The 11,240-nt window shown below is 33.9% G+C and overlaps 1 protein-coding gene across 1 annotated transcript; it reads right to left on the reverse strand.

Moving 5' to 3' along the window:
• Nucleotides 1–3,363: 3,363 nt before the first annotated feature.
• Nucleotides 3,364–4,107, reverse strand: LOC107920640 (uncharacterized). The gene has a single exon (XM_016850449.1). It carries the CDS (start codon nucleotides 4,105–4,107, stop codon nucleotides 3,364–3,366), a length of 744 nt encoding a protein of 247 aa, XP_016705938.1.
• Between the last annotated feature and the right edge of the window lie 7,133 nt (nucleotides 4,108–11,240).

Consider the following 11,240-nt stretch of genomic DNA (forward strand, 5'->3'; position numbering starts at 1 on the left):
ATGCAAAACGCATCTATCATATATAACCTTTTAAAGAAAAGAATAGTTTTGGCTTTCAACATTTCCTCATCATAGCACCACTCACCATGAGACAATTTTAGAGTTTTGATCTCATTAAAATGCCTCCTTAAAGAGGCTTTGAAATGGAAGTACTTGGTTCTTCGGTCTCCAAGAGTCAACCAATCACTCCGTGTAACACCCCTCACCCGTATTCAACGCTGGAATAGGGTTACGGAGCATTACCAGACTTATAACACATATAACCGTGCCTTTCTCATACCTTCAATCAATTCGTAAAATCATCATTCAATCTCAATTAATTTGTCCCTTATAATAGCCTACGAGGCCTTAAACATGGTTTAGAAATGGTTCGGGACTAAACCGATAATTCAAAACAAGTTTGGAAAACATAGAAAATTTTGCTTCAAACAAGGGACACACGCCCGTATAGGCAGGCCGTGTGTCTCACATGGCCACTAGACACGCCCGTGTCACCGGCCATGTGAAAACAGGGGGTACATACTGACTTGGGTCACACGGCCAACCACACGCCCGTGTGTCTAACCCGTGTGCCCTTCGAAATGGCCATACATACCCGTGTGCCAGGTCATGTACTAGGCCATGCCAAACCTGCAGGGTATATTGACTTATGCAACACGGCCAAGTCACACGCTCGTGTGCTAGGCCGTGTGCCAATTAGGGGGTATACTGACTTGTACCACACGGCCAGTCACATGCTCGTGTGTAAGACCGTGTGGAGTATACTGACTTTATTTTAATTTTAAAACCAGGGGACTCACAGCCGTGTAACATGACCGTGTGTCATACATGGCTGAGACACACGCCCGCATCTCTACCCTATGGACAAAAATAGGCTATTTGCAAAGCCAATTTGCCACCCTATTTTTACATACCTGCACAAGCATAATTTGCAACATTTATAACCCAATAGGCAGCCAATCTACAACATTTCATACACATTTTATACCAATTCGACATAGTATTCAAATACCTAATTAATATAATGCATTTTCCATTCATATGCTTATCACATATCAAGACAACAGTGCATATTTCTATTCCATCTACTACTTGCCAAAACATACCATATTTGAGTACTTATACACAACCAAAACATTATACCAAATTAAGCCAAATCACATGGCTTTATCATATCCCACAACATGTACCAAAATCACCATCTCAAGTAACTATAACTATCATCTTTATAACTAGCCTATACATGCCATTTTACATATATCCATAAGTTCAAAGGTACCAATCGAAAACTGGATAATGTGATGCGTAACTCTGACTTATCCGAATCGTACGAGCTATCAAACCTCTATAAAACATGGAAAAAGAAACAGAATAAGCTTTATAGCTTAGTAGGCCCATATAATTCAGATTTTAAAATAGAGTAAGCTTTATAGCTTAGTAGGCCCATATAATTCAGATTTTAACTTACCTTTTATATATAATCAAACAATTAAACAAAGTATATCAAACTCAATTGCCAAATGCCTATACACAAGCATTCATCCACAAGTTAGTCACATAAGTGCATGTAATCATCAATTATCTCAAATTAATACTCAATACATTGTATCATATCACATTCACATATATCATGTACATCATTTCTAACGTTTCATTCTCAATCATATAAACAGTAATTCATTCGATAACAGTAACTCATCCGTATAAATAGTACCTCATCCATATAACAATAATTCATCCGTATAACACATAGCTTTTTCACATAACCAATAACAGAATTTATGCCCGTTGAACCTATTAAAATATCGATAGATACACGGGTGATACACACTAAATGTATTAATCAGTAATCCGTCAATTCATCATCATATTCACTCTTTCGATCTATGATCGGTAAGCTCCTTCTGAGCTGATGGACAGTAAGCTCATTGAGCTGAAACAGTAAGCTCTTACAAGCTGAGAACAGTAAGCTCTTACGAGCTGATATATCAGTAAGCTCATACGAGCTACAGTGAGTTTGCAACACATGCAGGATCTCAACCTAAACGGTAACCCTAGTGACATGTCATTTATATCCTACGAATTCCTACGGTTCAAACAAGGCTCGATAACCATCATACTATATCAATAAGGCATTTGTATTTCAAGTAGATCAATTACTCAATTATATACATTTATTTCAATTAATTACAAGTATTTAAAAGTTCGATTCTGATTACTTGAACTTACCTCGAGTTGCTGTAATGACGAATTAGATCGACTAATCCGATATTTTGTTTTCCTCCATTCTAGATCCAATTCTCGTTTATCTCAATCTATATGATATCAAATTTTACTTATTTAATCAACATTTCATTCAATTTAGCACAATTTACACATTTTGGAAAAATTTTATTTTTGCCCCTATTATTTTACATTTTTACAATTTAGTCCTTATCACATAAAATCACAATTCATTCAATTTAATACAAATTCATGCTGACCAAATATTACCCATTCTCATATAAGCTCATATTTTTCATTTATTTTAAAATTCAACCACTAAATTTACATATTTCACAATTTAATCCAAAATTGACATTTTTACCAAAATTCACTTTACAAAACTTATACATCTAACAACAATGATTTATTTTCCATCATAAACTAATAAAATACTCATGCATTCAACAATGGCAACATTCAAATAATTTAATAGTATTGAAATTGGAGATACGAGCTAGCTAGATTAAGCTGCAACGATCTCAAAAACGTAGAAATTATTAAAAACCAAGTCAAAATCACTTACTAATTACTCATGCAATTGGTCGAAACCTAAAATAGCATCCATGGATTCTTCTTTCCTCTTACTTTCAGCTATACCTCTTACTTTCAGCTATAGAATGAAGATGACCCAAAATTATAATTTTATTTATTTATAATGACATTATTAATTAATTACAAATTTAACCTTAATTATAAACCATTTAAATCATCAATTTAATGTCCAAATATGTCCACTCATGTGTCAAGTGGTAAAATTACAACGTAAGGACCTCTAAATTAAGATTCCATAGCTATTGAATACCTTTAGCTAATGGAACTCCACTTTTGCACTTTACGCGATTTAGTCTTTTTTATCAAATTGACCATTTAAACAATAAAATTTATTCATGAAATTTTCACACATACATGCTATCATGCAGTAAATATTAAAATAAATATTTTGACTCCGGATCTGTGGTCCCAAAATCATTGCTCCGATTCGACCCAAAAAAGGGTTGTTATACTCCGCGCCTTTTGTCGCCAAAGACTCTCTTCGAAGTCCATAATTCCTTCAAGTTCAACTCACAAAGATTTCTCAAGATTTAGAATGTTTTTAGATCAAAACCTCTCCAGCACTATTTGGAATCCATCAAGTCGGTTCATCATATTCCTTTTCCTCTTCAAAATGTTCTCGAAAACATCCATATTCCACGTTCTTGTTGTTGCCATAAACTTCTTAACATAATCTTCTACCGAGCTCTCACTATTCCAATTCTCATTAACCATAGAACTAAAATTACTATGAGACAACCAACCACTTAGGAACTGAAAAGGACGAGGGGAATTTGTTCTTATCTTGCTTCCAAATGAAGTCGAGAGTGGGCAATGATCAAATTTTATTCTCAGTATATGAAAAACAGCAGTATTTGGGAACATTAGCTCCCAATGAGAACTACATAAGGCTCTATCAAGGCATTCAAATATATTTCCTCTATTCCAAGTGAATTTGGGACCTTTAAATTTAAGATCCTTCAATTCACTAACTGAGCATAGTTGTTGGAAAGCCGGACAACTAGCAATAGCCCTATTGAAGCCACCTTTATTCTCATCCTCATCAAGTAAAGCATTAAAATCCCTAAAAATCAACCAAGAGAGATTGATATTTTTAGTAATGCAGCGTAGACCATACCATAACTCCTTCCTCAAGTTTCTACGGGGACTCCTATAAACACCTGTAAAGAACACCCAATCTATAACATCATCAGATTTAAGTTTCATGTGAATAAACTGCATATAGTTAACCATAATTTTGACACAGATATTATCCTTCCAAAGAATCCAAATCCCACCTGAGTATCCCATAGCTTCCACCCAATGCGAGTAAGGCAGACCAATACTTTTAATCACTCTATCGGCTTTTAATCCACTAATTCAGGTTTCCATCAAAACCACAACACAGGGATCTACTTCGCGTAAATACTCCTTTATAATTCTTCCAAAATTAGGGTGTCCAGTACCTTGGCAGTTCCATACAAAATTCTTGACATTATAAGAATTAGAATTAGAAACAGCCAAACTTTTGATAGCACCATTACTTATCAAATGAATAGTCCATGAGTGTTGCATCGCTTTCACCTTGATAGACCACTCCCGATAGTCGACCTAGAATTTGTTCGTTATCATCCTAGTCCAACACCACCAGTGTCATATTCGAGTAAGGCAGGCTAATACTTTTAATCACTCTATCAGCTTTTAATCCACTAATTCAGGTTTCCATTAAAACTAAAACACAAGGATCTACTTCACATAAATACTCCTTCATAATTCTGCCAAAATTAGAGTGTCCAGCACCTTGGTAATTCCATACAAAAATTCTTGACATTATAAAAATCAAAATTAGAAGCAGCTAAACATTTTAGGGCACCATTACTTATCAAATGAATCGTCCATGAGTGTCACTTCACTTTCACCCCGATGGACCACTCCCAATGGTTAACCCAGAATTTGTCTACTATCAGCCTGGTCCAACACCACCAGTTTCGTATCCCCTTCTTATATGTCTGCAGCTCTACCCTCTACCTCTAAACAGTCCATCATTCCTTGGATAACCTGTCGAACAGGAACTATGCCAACCAGGCTATCAAGATTTTTCCCATCTCTTCTAGATTAAAAGTTCAGAGTATTATTACTCCTATTTTCTTTCAAAAAAATGAGGGAGTTTAGAATGAGGAATAATATTTTTTATGCCCAGTTCATTTTCTATAAGAGGAGAAGAACAAACTAAATCATTTAGGTTCTGGTTCTTTTTAAAATTGTGAATTGAGTTAAATTTTTGATCCAATATTCCTTGGTTACCATTGGTACCAAATTTAGATAGCCCAAACCCCACTTTCAACCCAATCCTAAAAGTTTCAGAACTCATCCCAATCTCCTCAATACCACCACCTTGATTCTTTATTCTAGGCGCACCCATAGCCTACTTATTAACTTGCCCTTTTACACCCACAACCTATTTTTTATTGCCTTTAGCTTTACTATTTTTCCCTTTATTACCCCTATCAAATTTCCTCCCATTCATAATCTTTGTAATAGATTTAGAGAGCTTTTCTTGACCCTCATCCGATAATTAAATAGGTAAATTATCAATTTGTTCCTTCTGTTTCCTGGAATTTAAAATACTTGCACAATTTTCGTTGATATCATCCTTTGAGACACCTGTTTTAGAAAGAATATTAAATCAAGATCTGGAAAGATTGTTGTCGAAACCATTTTCAAATCGAGTTTTGGTAAATGGGAATCGACTTTAAAAAACGAAAACGGGAGTCGCCACCAACCTTTTTAGGTGTGATTGGATCACCTTTAAAACATTTGTTCTAAAATCGTTGGTTTTGGTCTACGAAATCAAAAGAATGGGTTCGGGAGTCGGTTACGTACGAGGAAGGGTTAGCACCCTCGTAACGCCCAAAAAATTGATACCTAATTGATTATCAAAATGTTCTTAATGTCGGAAATTAAAAAATCTTAAGATGTGATCCTCTTTAAAGTATTTGAAAATTTGGGTTCACTTGTATCAAAGTATGGGCTATAAGTTAGCCTTTTAGAAATCCCTATCTCGAAACAGCAAAATGCTACATCCAGTAAGTTAGGACATATCACTTTGCAATTCCAAGATAGTTACTTATATTTTGAAAACCTTTAAAAACTTAGAAGGGTACTTGACTATTCGAACTTAACGAGAAAAGTTGCAACCCAATAAGTTAGGGCACTACTTTTTCGAAATTTCCAAACATCAAGCATTGCCTTTATATTTTTGAAAATTTTGGAGCCTTGTCTTTTTAAAGATGTGTGGAGAATTGTATTACATTATAAATCATAATAATATATTATCGTACTAGGTAGATAAAAAAATGAATACTACGATAAAAGAATAATACATATAAAGCAAAAAAATGCAAACAAAGATATATATAGCATGTATTGAAAACGAATAAACAAAGTATATAAACATACGAAATAATATTTAAATGATGCATGATATAAAAAAAATAATCAAATAATGTATGATATACAAATAGAAGAAATATAGTGTCAATTTGCATATAATTATAATAAAAATAAACTTAACACATACATGATGCATACAATATAAAACATATAGAAGAACTAATATATAAAAAAAATTGATTGCTAACGAAATATACATACAATTAAAAACAAGACATTTCATAACCATTTTAAAATAATATTTAATAGATAATATGATAACAAGAATAAAAGAATAGTAATTATATGATAATATATTGGTTTAGGAGTATGTAAGAGATTTCATAATATAACAATATTAGTTTAAAATGAAATAATATATAGTAAATAAATAAATAACTAACAAAAATATATATATAGTGTGCGTTAAAAATATGATTTAATAATAATATATATAATGTAATCATAAAAAATATAATTGGCGATACATGATATACATAACATAAAAAAATAAAAAATAAAAAATATTATATAATAAAATGTAATATAAATATATAAGAAATATAATAGATATAATATAAAATAACATGTAAAACAATATATATATAAATAATTAATAAATATATAATATATGTGAGAATATAATATATATAAAAATAATAATAATTTGAGGAAAATAATATATAATAGTAATAAAAATAACACTTTTAATAATTTTTAATGTATAAAAGTAAAAAAAAAATCAAATATTAATATAAAAATATATAGAAATAAAAAAAATAGAACCAAATTTAAAGTTTTGTAAAATTACGGGGCAAATTTAAAAAGCTAAAACTGAATTAAGGCCCGATTTGAAATGCCCGCAAAATAAAAGGGGGTCACTGGGCAAATAACCCTATTCCCCAAAACGGTGACGTTTTCCAGAATATAATTTAATAGCCATAGGGACTAAATTAAAACTAAAATAAAATAATGGGCCAAATTATAAAATAAAATAAAGTTTGATTGTAAGTACAAAAGGGATAGAATGATCAATTGGGTAATTAACCCAACTCTCAAAAATGCGCGGATCCTCCCCGGGTAATCGGGTCAACGCACGGATCCCTGAGTCACAAAACGATGCCGTTTTGTCAAGGCTATATAAGCCAGGTTATTAGCCTTAAAATCATTTGAAACCAGTTTTCAAAAAAAAAATAAGAATTCTCTCTGAAAGAGAGAAAGGAGGGAGCTCTGGGCTCTGGCCTCCGTCGGCCACACACCGCCCACGCGCCCACGCGCCACCCTAAGGACCACCGTACACGGTGGCTAGGGTTTAAAAACCCCTCCTTTCACTCGTCGTTCGTCAGGTAACTTTCTTCCTTGTATTTTTGTAATCTATATTTTTGTTAAAAAACAGTTTACATACATGCATATGTTCTAAAATAAAAAAAAAGTTAAATCACATTTTCTTTGAAACTGCTTGTATTTTCTTTTTTATTTCTGTATGCGTAATCGTTACAAGGGTTACAAAGGCTTTTTTATAGCCTATTGATTTGTTACATAAGGAAAGAAATCTCTGATTTCTTGTCTATTGTATCTTTGACTGATATGCTGTGATTTCCTTGCCATTTTTTACTCTGCTTTTTCGCGTATCTGTTGTTTGTTTCCTTTTCTTGCAGGCAATCGAGCGAGGGATCCGGCAGTGACCATGCTGGTGTAGACGCGTGCACTGATCATGGCGCTGATGGAGGGTTACTGAAACGTCGTGAGAGACGAACAGACGCATCCGTTGAAATTGCTTCTGGAAGCTTCTGCTTGCGGCGCGAGGAGAAAGGCAGAAACCCTAGGGTTTCCTGCCTTGGTGTAACAAGTTGGGCTAATTGGGTTTTTTGAATTTGGGCTAGCTAGTTTAATAGGGTCACGGGTGTTTGTGGGTCTGCTGGGTAGTTTAGGCCTGATTGGGTTACAAGTGTAACAGGCTTTGAGCTCACCAGGCTTTGAGGCCTGTTTATTTGTAAATAGACTTTAATGGACATTTTAAATAAATATTTATTTATTCATATTCTGCTTTCAGCCTGGTCAAATTTGGGCTCTTACAATTATTTCATTTTCCACTCTCTTGTCCAGTATCAATCCTCTAATTTTGTCTACGATTCTAGCGATCCACAATCATCCACTCACCGAACTTTTTATTCTCAATCCATTCTTGAATTGATCTTGTGTTTTCATATTGGTCCAATCTAATAGGATCCTCAGCTTCACCTGATCTTTTCTCCACATTCTCTACTATCTTTGATTGATGGCAGTCTCTTACCACAGATAAAATAAACAGTTGGAAGAGATTCATGCTCCACTCTGTAAATCCTGCTAGCGATTCTTATTCTGGAAATGAGCGACTTCCTTAAGTCAATTTGAACTGCAAATCCAAAAATGACAAACCGTAATTTATACATATTTTTATCCCATGCTTAGCCCATTTATGAATGGTTTCTCCTTAGATTTGGTGAATTCGATGCTCCTAATCCTTTAATTTCATGTTTTATACTTAGGAGAGCATAGGAGAGTAAAAAGAGCGAGAAATGGGCCAAAACGGAGAAAATAGACCCACGTGGGAAAGCAACACGGCCTGGACTTCCTCATACGGACGTGTCACACGGCCGTGTCTATTTGTTAGGATTGAAGCACGACTTACACGGGTAGACTACATATACGCGCCTATTCAACAGCCTTGACCACAGGCTGGAGTAATCACACATGGGCGTGCCCTGCCGATCCCAAGTATAGTCCTTTTCGAAAAAAGCCAATTTTTAAGGCTCTTAGGCATCCAAAAGCCTATTTAAACACCTGAGGAGGCACTTAAGAGGGGGATGCAGAGTAGGAAGCAAGGAATTACTCAAGGAAAGCTGATTGATCCATCTCAGAAGTTGGATTCATCATCAATACTGAAGATCTCCCTTCAAGTTCCTTCAGGAGTTTTGGGTTTTCTTATGTTTTGTTATCTTTATGCTTTTGAGATGTTTTCCTTCATAAGTATGAACTAAAACCCCTAAATACCTAAGGGGAATGAAACCTAAGACAGATCTTGTTATTATTATCTAAATTGTATGATAAATATTTGATTTGTTCTTAATTATGTGTTCTTAATTCTTGTTTTAATATTCCAGGATTTTGATTCAAGTTAACGCTCTTATTCAGAGGAGGAATAGACCCTGTCTAAGAGTAAATTTGTCACAATTAAGCGGAGTTGATTGCGAGCCTAGAGATAGGGTGATAAGATTTTGTCGGATTAGGGTGAAACCTAATAAGGGAATCCATAGATCGAGTTAATACAATTCTAGGGTGTTAATTAGAAAGAGATTTCAATTATTCAACCTACGGTTAGACGTTATTAGTCTCGAGAGAGATAATAATATAACCTAGGGATTTCTACGGATCAAGTCAAATGAATAAATCATCTGATTCAGAGTCAAATAACAAGTGGAGTCTAGGTGGATTTTTCCTTAGGTATTGTCTTAATCAATTGAATTTTCTAAAAAGTATTTTCCCAAATTTTCTTTCTGTGTATTCTTAGTTTAATAATTATTTTAGATAACCAAACCTCTTGATCTTTAGGCTAGATAATAAAAAAGAAGTAAATAATAGTACTTATGGTTCCTTTGGGTTCGACAATCCGGTCTTGCTGAATTATACTACTGTTCGATAGGTACACTTGTATTAATCGTGATAATAAGTTAGTCTCAAGAACGATTCATTTATAAATTTTTAAAACCTGTCACGAATATCACGCATCAGAAAAACTGACCTCTTGCTCCTTTATCCATCATTAAATTAATTTTGATTACATTCCCTACCATTTCACCGATAACCTAGAGAATACTTCTCTTGTACAATGATCCTGATAAACCCGGTATACGGACACATAAAACAACATTATAGGGGAATGATTGTCATGGAGAAAACTGTTTCGTCCATGGTTGAACCGTCAAATACTATCCGTAAATCACCCATGGACCATTCGAAAGAACGTTACTATAATCCACAAAAGATTCAGACTTAGCTAGAAAATAGTCATTTTCAATATCCATAAGGTGGAATCTCATGGATGGTTTCCACAACGGACACACTTTATTACATAATGCATTATATCCTATCTTCCTCACTAAAAATTTGATCACCACAGTTTTGGACATGCTCTCCTAATTATTGGATAGATTCTATCATAAAAATCAATTGAGGCAACTCCATCAATAACCTATTTTCGTATATCACCATCCGTTAAATCAATATTGTCATCTTCCCACTTATTATTCAGAGGATTATTCAACGGATCCGAATTCATCATTGCATCCCTAAATAAGAAAGGTTTAGAATCCATTGGCTCCATTTGCTTACTCCCTCCTTTGTCGTCGAGAGGGTCCTCTTCTCTCTGCCTTACTTTTTGACCACTCGACTAGAAAAACCCCTCGTACCCTCGTTCATACCGCTCTCAATCTGTTAAATTTTATATTGGGTTGATTTTAATTCTAATTGACTGAACACACCCCCTTGGTATTTTTAACCCAAAACCCAACAACAAACTTTCTCAAGCAAAAAATGTATAAAACTCGAAATAAATGTCTTTATTAAACATCATTGCATCATATAAAGAAAATTTAACAAATAAAAAATCCAGAGTTTCCAGTGTAACAAAATGTATCTAGAAACCAAATATCTAAAATTCCTACTATAATAGAACATCAGTAAAAGTAGCAAGTAGACTAACAATTGAAAGTTCCAACTACCCCTCAACTTATTCTCCCCTTTTTATGGACAAAAATCCAATGTAGACTTAGGGAAATTGCAACTCGTAATACAATTTATTTGTCTTGATGACTGATATGGATAGGTAATGTCATATTAACAAAATGATTGCTTTAACAAAAAGACCACCCAGTCAAAAATCAATAGTTTCGCATATAATAATTTTTTATCAAATGAACTTCAACATTTGCAAAGACTTAAAATTATTGTCAAAATCACTTAAGATTATTATT

This window comes from Gossypium hirsutum, chromosome A12 (assembly GCF_007990345.1).
Source record: "Gossypium hirsutum isolate 1008001.06 chromosome A12, Gossypium_hirsutum_v2.1, whole genome shotgun sequence".
Classification (NCBI taxonomy): Eukaryota; Viridiplantae; Streptophyta; class Magnoliopsida; order Malvales; family Malvaceae; genus Gossypium; species Gossypium hirsutum.

Excerpts from the sequence above, each read along its gene's own strand:
- LOC107920640 (XM_016850449.1), bottom strand. The coding sequence starts at position 4,107 with ATGGGATACTCAGGTGGGATTTGGATTCTTTGGAAGGATAATATCTGT.